General features: G+C 38.0%; 1 protein-coding gene and 1 pseudogene across 1 annotated transcript; both read left to right on the top strand.

Annotated features, from left to right (window-relative positions):
• Positions 1 to 10,752: 10,752 nt before the first annotated feature.
• Positions 10,753 to 11,157, top strand: LOC145089365 (secreted RxLR effector protein 161-like). The gene has a single exon (XM_079027809.1). It carries the CDS (start codon positions 10,753 to 10,755, stop codon positions 11,155 to 11,157), a length of 405 nt encoding a protein of 134 aa, XP_078883935.1.
• Positions 11,158 to 14,089: 2,932 nt separating this feature from the next.
• Positions 14,090 to 15,905, top strand: LOC145086477 (tetrahydroberberine oxidase pseudogene; annotated as a pseudogene).
• The last annotated feature ends 208 nt before the right edge of the window (positions 15,906 to 16,113 follow it).

The raw sequence follows: 16,113 nt of genomic DNA, 5'->3' as shown, positions 1-16,113 counted from the left end.
GCACATAAAAAGGGAGAAAAAGGAACAGACTCCCCTGGGTAGTTGTGGTGAGATCGAATGGGGCTGCTACAAGTTGCTCTAAACATTGCTGAAAGACTGAAAACTAGAACTGTTGCTTCTACATTTGTCGAAAAATACAATCAAGAATGCAGACTTCGAAAATGTGATGCAAAAGATTGCAAACAAATGCAATGTATAGTAACCATGACGTGGGAAAGTGTCGACCACGTCGTGTCGTCAGGAATGACAACCGCTTCTCGCGATGAAAACTCCCCCACAACATAGGAAAGTGCCAACCATGTCGTGGCAGCTGGGATGATACTTCTACCTCGCGTCGAAATAAAACTCTATGGACTGGAAACAGCTCATCCATAACATAAGAGTTAAAAATAAAATGTCATTCTTCTAAACAATCGCTCACGAAATCAATATGTACCCCACACTTATGACAAATCGTGGGTCTTGACTATAATCTTCAAACTCTCACACGGCTCTCTCTAGCGACAGTTAGACCTAGCTGCTGAACTTACTGCCAGCTTTCTAAGGGCGAAAATTCTGCAAAGATCTAAACAACCAAAGAGCATCAACATGGAAAACAAAAGTAAAACATCCTAGATTAAACTTAATTACATACCAAACAAAATACTAAGTAACACAAAAATAAACTAAAAATAACACAAAAATAAAAATAAAAATAAAAAGGATAACTAAATCACTCGTCATCCCCGTCATCATGCTGTTGTGTCCCAGAAGTACCGACTCCATCAGATCGTGGCTGGAATGGTGGTGGAAAAGGAACCGAGTACTGAAACCCCTGGTGGGCAAAGAATGCGATCAACGCATCCCCATACCACTATTGTTGTCTCTCCACGTGTGCAACGCGCTCACCCAGTCGTTGAACTCCCTCGTCAATGCGGAAAAATCCCTCGTCCATGCACTGATCCAGATAACGTATATCAATCTCCGGCTCAGGTCCCTGCTGTGCTCCCCGAGGAGCAGGTCTACGTCGTTGGGCTCGTCGCGGCTGTGGCTCGACTGCACCCTCCTCGTCCGCCACGTCATCTAGGCGTACCCGCAAGAGACCATCCTCGCCCCGCTCCAGTACACGCATCGACTCTAATAACTAAAGGCTCATCAGCCTCATATCATGCAACACCATCGATCTCGTAATCTCACGCGTCAACAACTGATATGATCGAGCTAATCGCGTGATAAAATGCCCCCCGCAAATCGGGATATCCTCCCGAAGTCCCCTGGCCCTCCTACCCAAATACGCGGCTAAAGCAACTGGAAGGTTCAGGTGCCTCCCTGGAGTAACAAGTGCCCATAAAAAATATAAGTCTGTCGAAGGCACTCTCTCACTGTTCTTATGGTGCGTGAGAGACATGGAAATCAAACGTTGCAGCAGTCTATATGTGGTAGACCGAATCATCCTCCCTCGTCCAGTAGATGGCGTGTATACTCCCCCAGTAATCTCGGCCCAAAAACTGTTTTCATTATAGTCATCTGGCCGGCTCGTGAGACAATCAGCAAGGAATGCCGGGAAGTGGACACTCCTCGTCTCGTCTACTGTGTATATACCAACTCGAGTGGCAAGCTCTATGACACTGCACTCCTGGCTCACACCACCCAGTCTGAAGGAAAAGGTTGTCCTATCATTGGGTGTCTTCCTAGGGTCATAGGAAACTATAGCATAAAACTCCAGCAAAAATTCCCGATATACAGGCTCCTGGATCCTGAACAGTCTTGCCTATCCCTGACATACGAACAAATGCACTCCACTCGCGTCCGAGTGCGTGTATTGCAAAAAATCCTGGATCAGCGCAGCAAGTCCAGTCTGGGTCGCCAATTCCCAGCCGAATGATGGTGCTATGTCGATCTCCTTAGTAAGCAGCAGACTCAGATTGTTGACATATCTGGCTCGGGTTGCATCATTTAGAGTTTGCGGAAATTGTAAGAAACGGTGATCGGTCACGTCCTCGGGTGGGTTGGTCCTTTGAGTTCTTCGGGCCATAATCTGCACAAATAAACACCAAACAAAATAATCACAACATTAAAAAATTTAGACTAAAAACAATGGTCCTTGGGCATGACTGTATGTTGGGCGTACATCCAGCATACGTTGGGCGTACGTCCAGATTCACGAAGTTGTCCCCCTGCTGATCTAAGATCATACAATACACATGTATATATGTAGGAGTATTCTACAAGACATTCAAAAAAATGGGGTATTTTCCAAGACATATGTCGAAGAATGCGTAACAGCCCCTGTTTGTTCTAAAGTCATAACCCATATCAAAGTTAGGCCTGGAAATCATGTCGTGTTCGAGTTGGCGTGTCGCGGGTTGACGGGTTGGCTGGTCAAAATATGCCAACCCAAACACGACCCATTTAAATATACAGGTCACGGGTTGGCGGGTTTGGAACATAAACCCATATATGACCCACCAACCCATTTATTTATACGGGTTCACAAGTTGGCAGGTTCGTGGATCAGATTTGGGTTCGTGGGTCCAAATTTTAGATATTTATGTCTTAAACATCTAAATGAAAATTAAAAACATTCATAGAAACATGTTACAGACTTAACCTTATATGTTACGACTTATGACCTTAGACCATCCACCAAGAGTAATAATGTCAAAACAATCAAATGGTCTATGAATAAATGGTATATATTATATAATACTTATTAAATATTAATACTTGATACATAAATATATTTAAAAATACAATAATTTTTTTTATTAAGAATATAAACGGGTTGGCGGGTCAACCCGTTTATTTTTTAAGAAACCCATATATGACCCATTTAATAAACGGGTTGGCGGGTTGAAAAACTCAACCCAAACCTATTTATTTCGTATCGTGTCGCGTGTCGTGTCGAGAATTGTCAGCCCTAATCAAAGTTTTCAGATTGAGCACATACGCAAGTAATAAACAATCCAGGGGTCAAACACCGGGGGGGGGGGGGGGGCATACACAGGCTATTCATCTAGAACGCTATGTATTCGCTCAAATCCTCGAATCGAATGTTCATACACAAGTTTAAAGGCCAAATCGAGTTCAAGGGTTTAGTCTATTGGTCCGAATCGATGTATTAAAACATAATCAAACAACAGATTCATGAAATCGACCCCAATTGACGAAGGGTATAAACCCTAGAATTCTATTTAGGCTAAATGAAGCTAATTCCACTAATTGAAACACAAATTAACGTGATATGGCTTCCGAATGACATACCTTAGTGTCGATTTCTACAAGAAAAGAAGAATCGATGATCTTGTGGGAGAACTTGTCATCACAGCGTATGTGTGTGCGAAGGAAGAGAAATTGAAAGAATAACAAAAAAGTCAAAGGGTAAAATGATAAGACCTGTCGTCGATTTACGCTGAGCGTAAATTCAAATGTACGCGGGGCGTACCTCTAATGCCGAGAAAAAGTCATACGCGATCAAAGGTTCATTACGCTTGGCGAAATGTGAATTACGTTGGGCGTAATTTTAACTGAAATATTTCCTTTTCCTTATTTGAAATTCCTTTTTCCAACTAATAAATTTGGGAACTTCTAAATATAATTATTTTTTTTTCTCTTTTAATTGCTTCAACAACAGCCATGACTTTCCGACGGGTGACATATTTAAAAAAAAAAAATGTGACATCATGATCACTTGTTTTTGTCGAGATCAAACAACAATGGTTGATTAAAACCCTTGCACACAAGAATTGGTTTGCGAAAACAACCACTTTCGGAACCCGTTAGAATATTTCTTTTGTTTTCTTCGTACCTTTAACTAAAAGTAGAACAAGAAGTGACCTTACTAATCAAGAACAGAAAGAGCTCGGTCTTCCACTTAAGCACCACAATACACCTTGCTATACTACGCCTCATGGATTGATTCGGTCAAATCAACAAAGTAGTAGGCTAAGCAGGTCAAGAATTCCCTAATCACTTGCATTCTCGAAACCCATGCAAAAAAAATAAAGTCAAGCAATGTGTACAATCCCAAATTCCTGCAATTAACAACAAGAACCTTCCCGACAAGTGAAATAATATCAACGAAAATCAAACTAAAAATAAAAACTAACTAAAAACAAATAACGAATAATCAAATAAATTAAATTAATTACAAGTCGTTCCCCGGCAACGGATCCAAACACTTGATGTGCACGAAAGTACCCACTAATTTTAATATTTATAACCTAACAAACTTAGACTAACTATGCACTTATAGGCAGTGTACCTAGTCAGATTACAATATAGCTTAGGTAAGTCGGGTGTCGATCACAGGGAACGGTGTTGACTTAATTTAAAATATTCGATTATAGGTTACAGGACACATGAAATGAATAAAGAAATGGTTATTGAATCTCAAAAGAACAATTAATTAACAACTCTCGATAAACTAACAGGAAAACAAATCTCTTCAGGTACTTTTGTTTAGATAAATTACACCTTAAAAGCATAGACAATTGCATATATAAATTCATTTATTCATGTTTACCGATTCCTAAAATGATTAGATTCGCGTTCACTATAACTAATCCTTTAGCAAACAAGTCAATTCAAACAGTGATCAGTTGATTAAACTAACACGTTTCCTAGTGTTCAGTTCGTATCAAGCAAGACTTGTACTAATAGTTAATCGAATTGGTCGTTCAAATAACCTCTTGTTGATGGTCATCAAACAAGGCTCACACATTAACTTACTTATTTCCAAGTTAACCCTAGTTTCGCATTCGCTATTTCTAGACTTATAATCTTGATGGTCATCAAAGTTATAAGTTACAAGCAATCAAGTAGATGTTCATACAACTTAATTTACTTGACAATTAACAGCACATAATTATCATTAACGCATAAGGATCTTTTAACAAGCTTGACAAGATAAATTAAACATAAACAAACAATTCAATATAGCAATTAGTCCAATAATCAAGGTTTCATTCAATCATAAACACAAAGTAAAAGGTTTTTTTACACCTAAATCAGAAACTAAACACATAATAGTATCACGATGGAATGCTAAACATGGTCACGTTAACAACCCATATGATTACCGACATGTATCTGCTCTCCAATCCTTCCGATCTCCGCTCCCGTTAGCTTAACGGCCTTTCGGCCACCTTACAGACCCTCAAAACGGCTTAACAGAAGTTAATTATCGACTAAATTAGGTTAGAAGTTGAATCCCCCCTTCTGGTTAGCTGATAATCGCTTTTTATAACCCTTTTAACCAACTTAAGTACGCTGGGCGTAAGTCGGATTACGCTGGGCGTACTGAGGATTAATGTGCGATGAGGAAATCCGGATGCAAGCAGTTACGCTGGGCGTAACCATATATTACGCTGGGCATAACTCGTATTTGGCTATTACGCTTGGTGTACATGTCCATTACGCTGGGCGTAATTGGCTCCTCCAACATTTTTCGTTCTTTTAGCTTCGAAGTCCTAATTATGCTCCAGTCTTTTCTTTTGTGCTCTATCGTCAACGAATAGCTGCAAATCATAATTCAAAGCATTATAAGTACTTTTTAGTTCTAAAAGAGAATAATAGAGGCTAAAATATTAAGATATAATGCATATATAAATATATATATATATATATATATATATATATATATACACACATATCAGGCAGTTTTGATGCTTGGAACAACATCCATATCACTGATGAATTTCTTCATCCAATCAACTTCTTGATCTTCCTCACACATAGCTATGTACTCTGATTCTGTTGTAGAAAGTGCGACCACTGCTTGTTTTGTAATTTTCCAGTCATTGGCTCATCCATTAAGTGTGAACATGTGTCCCAACTATGATTATGAGTTATCTCGATCAGTTTTGAAAGCATCATCAGTGTAACATCTTAAAGTAAGCTCTTCTTTAACTCCTGTAAAACCGGAAACATATCATTAGTCCTTCTTAAGTACTTAAGTATGTTCTTAACCTCCATCCAATGGTTCTCTTCAAGATTAGCATGATACCTACTAGTTAGACTAATAGCATAAGCTACATCCGACCTTGTACATGTCATAGCATACATAATTGAACCTACTGCTAAAGCATAGGATATGTGACTCATTATTTTGATCTCATCTTGAGTAGTAGGGTTGTCAACCTTAGAAAGAATGATGCCAAGAAGTATTGGTACAACTTCTCGTTTTGAGTTTTCCATTGAAAAGCATTTTAAGAATTTTTCAATGTATGTGCTCTGACTCAAGCCAATGAGTCTTTGTAATGTAGTGTGTGCACAAGAAAAATCCAATATTTTCCTTATAAAATGCAGTCTTAACACCAAAAGACCGAAATGTACAAGTATTTTTCAATACTTATAATAGTGTATGCAGTTTTATAAATATAAAACCCGTAGAGATCCCCGTAAACTATATGTGTCGTTACTTCCCTATGTGAGTTATTATAACCATACTGATTGACATAGTAACCTGTTGCGACGTTCTTCAGGCATAAAAATGTTATGACATTTATCACCCCAGACCTGTCGGTCTAGCTGTTGCATGCAGCTAAGGTGTAGGTTGTCAATCCCAATATAAATCTATATACAAGTATCACTCTCCTTACAAGAGACTCTGGTTATAACTACAAGATTTTCACCAGGACTCTAAGATTACAATGAAGTACTGTCTCGCAACCGAATTTAACGAGTTTACGTGTAGTGTAATTGAAAATCCTTTTTGTAGTAGGAATATAACCTTCCTTAGTAAGTTCATAGAGTTTATGAAACATAAACTATACCTATTATAGCTTATCATATATGTTTGTAGAAAATAAAACATAAACTATACTTATTATAGTTTATATTGTATGTTTGCAATGAGTAAAAACCCTTATGATGGATGAGTATATCTGTTTCATAAGTATAACTTAACAGAAAACACAAGTCAATATGTAGTCAATCATTAATAAACACTTTACTCAACAAATTACAAAGTGTTAGAAAACTTGTAACTGTTTTTAACTAGTTTTAACTTTTCTGTCACTGTTTTTGTAAAAATCACAGAAAAATCATCGGAAGTCGAAATCTGAATCTGTAAACTCTTGAAGTTCATAAAATGTGTCTAGTATGCTCACAATTTTTATTATGATTTTTAATGTTTTCCAACTAGTATGAAAATGACCATTATCACTGACTAGTCTGAAATCTTTGCTGTCGTGATAGGCAGTTTTGTAAAAATCACTATAAATTGTAGAAATATCGTATGAACGTGTGTAAGTAGTCATTTGAAAGGTAAAAATCTAAATTATTTTCATATTGAATAGTTTTGAAAAGTATTGAGTGTAAGGTGGCCAAAATAGTTCGTTAATTGACCATAACGTTTCTGTTGAAAGCTGTTATTTGAGTTTAAGCATGTTTTGGTGTTGTAACTTGTATTCCCCCCCCCCCCCCCCCATAAAACTAGAAGAAAACGCGAAACAATAGGGGTATGAACTCACCTTGATTGATTCCATGAGATGGATGGTTGAAAAAAAGGGCTTTCCAAGTCAAGATCACTTGGAGAATGCTTAAGGATTTGAAGATCCTAAGAACAAATATGACAATAGTTGTGTAAGAAATCACTGATTTGAGTGAAGGAGTGTAGAATATTTAAGAGTCATAATGAGGATCTTACCAAAAGTGGGGGAAGAACTCGTGACCTCCTGGGAGTTTTTGGTTCCAGAGAGAAGAAAGGAGAAAGAGAGAGAGAGAGAGAGAGAGAGAGAGAGAGAGAGAGAGAGAGAAAGTGTGTGTGTGTGTGTCTGTGTGATTTTGGATGTGGCAAATGAAACTTTTGGGAAATATGGGGGATATAGATTTTATGTGGATTGGATGTAATAAAATCTAGTGGAGTGTTGGGGAAGAGTAGAAAGGACAATGTTTTGACTAGGTAGAGTGTAAATAGTGACATAAAGTGGGTATGAGGATGACTTGGTGTCATAACTTCTTGGAAAAGTCAACAAACCCATAGATGATATCTTGTATAAAAGATATGATCTATAATAAGAATTTCCCCAAAATAGAAATAAAATATGAATTTATTGGGTCTAATATGTCAAAATACGAGTTTGGGTGAAAACCCCCCATTAAAATCATCAAAAATGGGATTAAAACGCGAAAGTGGTCAAAAACAGGGAAAAGAAGTGAATCTGCGAGGCCGAGAGGGTCAGACGCCAAGAGGGGGGGGCGTGGGCAAGAAGGTTCATGGAAGGAGGGAAGGTTCAGTCCGAGAGAATTCGTAGGTGAAGGGGAGGGTTTTTTTCACGAGGATTCGTAGGTGAAACTTGTCGAGGCAAAGCGAACGTGGCCGATCAAAAAGCGAGAGGATCCGAAGCGAAAGGATTTCGAAGCGAATCTTGTCGTCAGGAGCGAACATTCTCAGTTCTTGCCAAGCGAAATTTTCCGGAGTGAGAGGGAGCTTCGTTCCGAGGCTATTGGCGACTCTTCTCGGCTAGGCACGAAGGTTTCATCTGAAGGGTTCGCTTCTTGAGAGGGTTTCGCTCCCATTGTGCTGTTTTTCGTATTTTCTTCTCGTTTGAAGGGATTTTCAACTAATCGAAGTGTCGGGATGGCCCAGGTGTTTATCAAATAGTAGAGAGAAAGAGATTTGGGAGAGATTTGGAGAGAGATTGAGTGAGAGAGACTTGTTCGGTGGCCTTTACTATTGTTTGGCCCCGTAATGCAAGGTTCGTAAACCCCATTATGCCTCGTTATGAGTGTTTTACACCCCCGAAGGTGCTTAATAGTGCTTTATAAAGTCATTACATCACTCACCATGGTTAGGGTTTAGAATTTCTGAACATTTGAAACTTCTGAGTGATACTTTGTATTATGATAAAAAGTTGTACATTAGAAAACATAGAATATACCCTATCATACAAGCGCTGAATGAGTTTATCGATTTAACCCGTTGACTTTCGTTGACTTTGACTTGGCCAGATTTTGATGGTTGTCACACATTACACGTCTCCATACTCTCCACAGCAAAATGGAGTAGTTGAGAACGTGATCAGACTGTATTGGAGATGGTGAGATGCAATTTGAAGACGATGTCAATGCCTGATGTATTATGGGGAGAAGCTGTGGCACACTCTGTTTATGTTCTAAATAGAGTTCACATGAAAGCCTTGAAGGATATGACTCCTTATCAAATTTGGACTAAGAGAAAGCCACATATAGCACATCTCAGAGTGTTTTGCTGTATAGCTCACATGAAGGTTGCCAAAGGTCATTTGAGGAAGCTAGCAGATAGAAGCATATGTCTAGTTTATCTTGGTGTAGAAAAGGGGTCAAAAGCTTATAGACTTCTGGACCCAGACACTAGGAAGATATACGTAAGCCGAGATGTTGTCTTCGAAGAAAACCGAACTTGGATGTGGGAGAAAAGCATAAAAATCAAGGCGACACCAGGAGTAAGCTTCACCGTCGAAGGCTTTGATTTTGACGGCGACATCTATGATGATGATGGAGAATGGGAACCGGACACACCGGATCAAGAAATTGGTTTGAATCAAGTAATTGGGTCGTCATCCACTTGGGCCAATAGTGAGCAGTCCAATATTTTGGGTCACCCGCAAGCAAGCCCACCGGGTAGTCCGACAAATACCTCAGTCACACCCGTCTCCCCCGTTACTCTTGATTCATCGACTCACTTGTCAACTCCTAGCACTGCCTCAAGTTCTACTGGTGGTGGTGCTCCAAAACAGTATAGAATGCTCATTGATCTGTATGAAAACACAGAAGAGATTAAGATACCCCCAGAAGAGCTTATGATGATTCAAAATGACGAAGAACCCTCGTCGTATATAGAGGCAAGTACAAAGAGGGAGTGGCGAGAAGCAATGAATGTCGAGATGGCCTCAATTGAAAGAAACAACACTTAGAGTCTGGTCGATCATCCAAATAATCGAAAGGCCATCGGACTGAAGTGGGTATTCAAACTAAAGAGGGATCCAAATGGAAAAATCGTTAAACATAAAGCTAGGATCATGGTGAAGGGGTACGTCCAAAAGCATGGGATCGATTTCAATGAAGTATTCTCCCCAATAGCCAGAATTGAAACAATCCGTCTCATCCTAGCCCTAGCAGGCTCAAACAAGTGGAAGGTTCATCGTCTGGATGTCAAATCAGCGTTTTTAAAATTGGAATTTAGAAGAAGAGGTCTACGTTTGTTAACCAGATGGTTATCAAAAGAAAGGTAAAGACCACAAAGTGTACAAATTGTCTAAAGCCCTCTACGGGCTCAAACAAGCTCCTAGGGCTTGGAATGCTTGCTTGGATCGACACCTGAAGAGCATTGGATTCACGAAGTGTGCTCATGAGTACTCAGTCTACACCAAGAGGTATGATGGAAAAATCTTGATTGTAAGGGTCTGCATAGATGATCTACTTGTAACAGGAAGTTGCCCTAAAAGTGTTCAGATGTTCAAAAAGGACATGAACACCAAGTTTGAAATGAGTTCTCTAGGGTTCTTGACTCATTATTTGGGAATTGAAGTGAACCAAAAGGGAGATGGGATTACATTGAAACAAGAATCCTATGCCAAAAACTTGCTTTTCAAAACAGGTATGCAAGACTGTAATCCCACAAAGACTCCAATGGAACACTAGCTCAAGCTTTGGAAGAAAGATGAAAGCGAGCTAGTAAATCCCACTGAATATCGAAGCATTGTCGGTGGCTTAAGGTACCTAACTCATACTCGCCCAGACATCTCTTTCGCTATTGGAATTGTAAGTCAATTTATGAAAAGGCCAACTATGAATCACCATCAAGCAGTGAAGGGTATACTCAAGTACATAAACGGCACTTTGAATTTTGGTTTGAAGTACTCAAAAGGAAAGGAAAATGTCACTCTAAATGGGCACACAAATAGTGATTTAACAAATGATGTCAATAATCGAAGAAGCACAGGTGGCATGACGTTCTACATGAATGAAAATTTGATTGCATGGGCATCACAGAAGCAGAGGTGTGTGGCACTCTCTTCCTGTGAAGCAGAATTTATGGCCACCACCATGGCAGCTTGTCAAGGAATTTGGCTGAGAAGGCTACTCAGTGAGATAACATGCCAAAAGGTGCCACCTGTAGAGATGAAGGTAGACAACAAATCATCTCTTGATATGATGAAGATTCCATTTTTCATGGCAGAAGTAAGCACATAGACATCGGTTTCCATTTCATCCGAGAATGTATTGAAAATGGAGGTATCACAGTCACTCATGTATGGAGCAAGGAACAAAAGGTTGATATTCTAACCAAGTCACTGGTAAAACTGAAGTTCGAGGAGATGCGAAGTCTTCTTGGAGTGTTGAAGGTATGATTTCTGAATTAAGGAGGGAAATGATGAAATAATTTAGAAATTACTTTAGTTTCCTTACTGCACATTTAGTTTTTGAATAATTCAATAGTCATGTGGGCTAAGTCCGAGTCTTAAGTAAGTAGAGTTAGTTGCAGGTTTTTAGCACTATTTTAAGTTTAAAAAGATTGCACTTATGTACGTTTTTGATACACCACCTCTTTTTCAATTCACTGAATAAAAAGCTCTAAGCTCTAAGTATTTGTGCTCTGTTTTTCTTTGTTATTGTTTCATTGCCATTCTCAAGTTACAGGCTTGTGAAAAGCCAACATGCTGCTCAATTCACATCTAAAAGTACCTTACTAGTCGAATAGCCCAATGGTTTAGTCAACTTTCTAAGCCTGAAATTGAGGTTTGTTGTTGGAAGAAGGATGAGAAATGTATAGTTTTGGTCTTTGCATTATGAATGAGTCATAAACACTTTTGAAAAATGATAATTTCTAGCTTATTCAAAATGACTTTTCAAAGGGTAATAGATAACATTTTTGAAAAGTGTTTATTAAGTATTAAGATTATTAGATTTTAAAACTTGAAACTCAATCCCAAACACCCTCTAAAATTTGGATGAGACAAAGCTTTAAGCAATAATGAGTGTTAATTTTGGCTCATGTAGTTTAATGTGTTTATTAGTTTGGTCCAAGTCATATATGTAAAAGATAACAGTCATTAAGCTTAATGATTCAGGGACTAAAGTTGCAAGTAAATGAAACTTAAGAATAATTTTGCAAGAAAAACAAAACTTAGACGCAAGTTGTCCAATCTGACATACCAAAAGGAACCATTTGTGTCATTTAGTCTTTATTTTAGAAACAAGCATGTGTTGATTATTCTTCCAACAGCTCTTTTAGGTGAAGTGCCCGGCATCTTCTTCCATGGGCACGTGCAGCAGCCGGCTCCGGTATCCAAGTGGCAAGTTGGTTTCTTCAGAAACTTTCTAGCTGCCGGTCAAGGCCCTGAGCGGTTTTATACAAAGTGAAGACAAGAGTTTTCAATCACATACAATATTTTATTGAGTTTGTTTATGTTATATACTGTCACATCAATAACTAAAACGTCTCAATAAATCTCATATATTTTTAATGAGCTTTTTAACAAACTTATTTACAAAGAAACTGACTAAAACTAATATTTACGAGCCTTAATGATTTTTTTTAAACGAGCCTATTAACAAACTTATTTCCAAGGAAACTGAATAAAATAAGATAAGTACAAAAGTTTTTTTTAATTAAAAAACTTATTTACCTTTTTTTTCGAAAGAAATATTTTAGATGCTATTATAGGATTTAAAGAATGATGAATCACAAAATATTAAAATAGATGGTTTTGTCATAATTTTGACAGCCTTTTAGAAAAACATTAAAAACGATCATTTATTTAACGAAATACCACATTTGGTGAGAATAACATAATTTTTTGTGAGTTGATTTGATTTACTTAACAGCATGACCAATTTAAATGACCAATTGAAGGAAATAAGTATTTTAACGAGATGACCATCTTTTTTTTATGAAATGATTTGATTACCACATACTTGAATTTTAAAGAAATGGCCAACTTTAAAAAATGCTCATTTTGTTTTAATTTACATGATAAATGTTTTTGCGGCAAAGTTAAGCCTAAGTTTAGAGGTCTTAAATCGCTAAATTTATATATACAAAAAAAAATCACATAATTACAAATTGATATAAATTATATCAAGTTTTTAATTGATATTTCGAACACTTAGGGTGTGTTTGGCACGGAGATTTTAGAAGCGTTTGAGAGCTTGTAGCTTTTAGCTTTTGATAAAACGTTCTAGTTTGAACAAAAAACTTCGTTTGACAGTACGAACGTTTAGATTTTAGTTTTAACAAAACGCTCCGATTCTAAAAGCTACTTCATGTAGCGTTTAACAAAACGCTTTTGGGCTTTTGAAATCAGTTTCCATAATTACCCTTAAAAATATATTTATATATTTATTTATTTTTAATCAATTGTCATTTTATGTAATTTTATATATTTCAAAAGCTTCCAACTATTTTTGCCAAACATTTATATAACAAATAAAAGCTATAGTTTCCCGCTACCAGCTATCTGCTACATGCTACCAGCTATCCGCTACCCGCTTCCAGCTAACAGCTACTTTTGTCAAACACGCCCTTAATAACAAAAAATCAACACAATTTCAATAGTTTTATGCACGATGAGAACCAAAAGCTCGCGCCATAACACCTTATCCGCCTTGGCACATATCAAGCTTGACATCCCGTCATGAAGATTTTCGGGAGAGCTCATAGCCACACCTTAACGTACGCCTTCAACAACCCTGCCCATAATATATAATTTGACATAAAACTTATCTTACATTATTTTATGATTAGAAACAAGAAAGATATTAAGATAATAATATAAAGTTTCCGACTGTAGTCATTATAGTGTTAGCCCTTTTTAAAATTTTTTTACCAGAAACCTAGATTTTAAACTTCCTCAGTTTAATCATTTTGGTGTGAACGCATGAAGTTGGAACAATCATATTGACCCACTAACTATCACCAAACATCCCACTTATAAACAATTTATTAAAAATGATATGTTAATAAACTAATAAAAAAAACAACTCCCATGTCAATCAATCCATTCCAAAGAGTGCCCATAGTATTTGAAGATTTTCATTGACTTCTTATTTACAACCCCATTAGCATTCACCACTTGCGATCACCTCTATCCCCTCAAGTCTATAAATATGGAAGAGCGATATAATCAAACTCACCAACTAAAACATGAAGAAGTCTCAACTAAACTCCTCTGTCTTCCTCTTCGTTCTAATTCTTTCATTTTCTGTTTCATGGGCAGCATTATCTTCAATTCTTGATGTTACACCAGTTTCTCAAGATTTCTTAGGCTGCCTACAATCCAACTCCAACAATGTCACCTCCATCTCTCAACTCACGTTTACCTATGGCAATGCTTCTTTCCTACCCACTTGGCAAGTGCATGTCCAAAACACCAGGTTCCTTAAACCTTCCACTCCTAAACCATCGGTCATTGTGACACCTGTGGATGAAACACTCGTCCAAACGACACTACACTGTGCAAAGAAACATGGCTACGAGCTCAGGATCAGGAGCGGAGGCCATGACTACGAGGGTCTATCGTACACTGCTGATGTTCCGTTTGTTATGCTTGATTTCACCAACATGAGGTCTATAGACGTGGACGTAGCAAACAGGACTGCATGGGTCCAAGCAGGCGCCGCACTTGGTGCGCTTTATTACGCTATTTCTCAGAAAACCGACACCTTGTATTTCCCGGCGGGTGTTTGCCCCACGGTGGGTGTTGGTGGATACATGGGTGGTGGTGGCTATGGAAACCTGTTGAGGAAATACGGTACCGCTGCTGATAATGTTATTGATGTTCGTTTCATGGATGTCAAAGGAAATATTCTTGACCGGAAGTCAATGGGAGAAGATTTGTTTTGGGCAATTAGAGGAGGTGGAGCTTCCAGTTTCGGAATCGTTCTTGCATGGAAGTTGAGGTTGGTTCCAGTTCCAGAAAAAGTAACCGTTTTTATACTGAACAAAACTTTGGAAGAAGGTGCTACCCAGATTTTCCATAAATATCAATATGTTGCACCAACTATTGATAGAAATCTGCATATAAGAACTCAGGTGTTCGCTGAATATATCGGCAACACCACCAAGAAAACCATCCGAATTATGTTTGAAGGTATTTATCAGGGCACAAGCGACACATTGCTTCCATTGTTAGACGAAAATTTTCCGGAGCTAGGTGTTACACGTGAGATCTGTGAAGAAATTAGAATGGTTCAGTCGACCCTTGTGTTCTGGGGATTACCAAGCTCCACCCCAACTGAGATTCTCACAAATCGATCAGCCATAGCAAAGTTGAACAATAAAAGTAAGTCAGACTATGTTCGAACGCCGATCCCCATAAATGGGCTCAAAAAGATATGGAGAAAGCTCATGGAAAACGACCAATCAGCGCTTCTTATGATCAATCCTTTTGGTGGAAGGATTGCTGATTACTCGGAGACTGCAATTCCATATCCACATAGAGCTGGAGTCTTGTTACAGATGCTTAAGACCGTTAATTTTAACGGTCAATCTTCAGACACCACCCCTACATCACTCAGGAGGATGGCATGGCTTCGAAGTTTGGATGAGTTATTAACGCCTTATGTGTCAAAGAATCCAAGGGAGGCATATTCCAACTACAATGATCTTGACTTTGGTGTGGGAAGTGCTACTTATGAAGAAGCAAGTCTTTGGGGTGAAAGGTATTGGAAGAGGGACAATTTCAAGAAGTTGATTCAAATCAAGGCCAAAGTTGATCCCTTGAATTTCTTTAGGCGCCCACAAAGTATTCCAGTTTTCTCGACACCTCTCTCCGACATGTGAAGCTCTTTGCTTGATGAAAGTTCCAAAGAATGAACTTAGTTTTCTTGATTTTGTCTGGAATAAACTAGCAGTAGGTCTACTTTTTGTTAGTTTCTTTCCTTTTTCTTAACGTTTCCGACGTTATAAATGAATAAATTCACATTCTTTTTCTGTTTAATTTAGGCGTATCTACTATTTATATATAGATAGAGCATAGTTTAATGGGAGAGTTGAATGGGGTGGTATGTCTAATTTGCATTTAATGGATTAAACTCTATCATTGTGGTTGGTATTCAATAGATATATGGAGTTCAATGGCCATTGAACTCTTCAATCGGGAAAATGAAACCTTTTAACTATTAAATGCGAGAAATTAAATATCATCT

The sequence above is a fragment of the Lactuca serriola genome, chromosome 2 (assembly GCF_051521515.1).
Source record: "Lactuca serriola cultivar US96UC23 chromosome 2, Lser_US96UC23_V15, whole genome shotgun sequence".
In the NCBI taxonomy this organism is placed as follows: domain Eukaryota; kingdom Viridiplantae; phylum Streptophyta; class Magnoliopsida; order Asterales; family Asteraceae; genus Lactuca; species Lactuca serriola.
The sequence above is the reverse complement of the archived record's forward strand: the minus strand, read 5'-3'. Positions and strand labels throughout refer to the sequence as shown.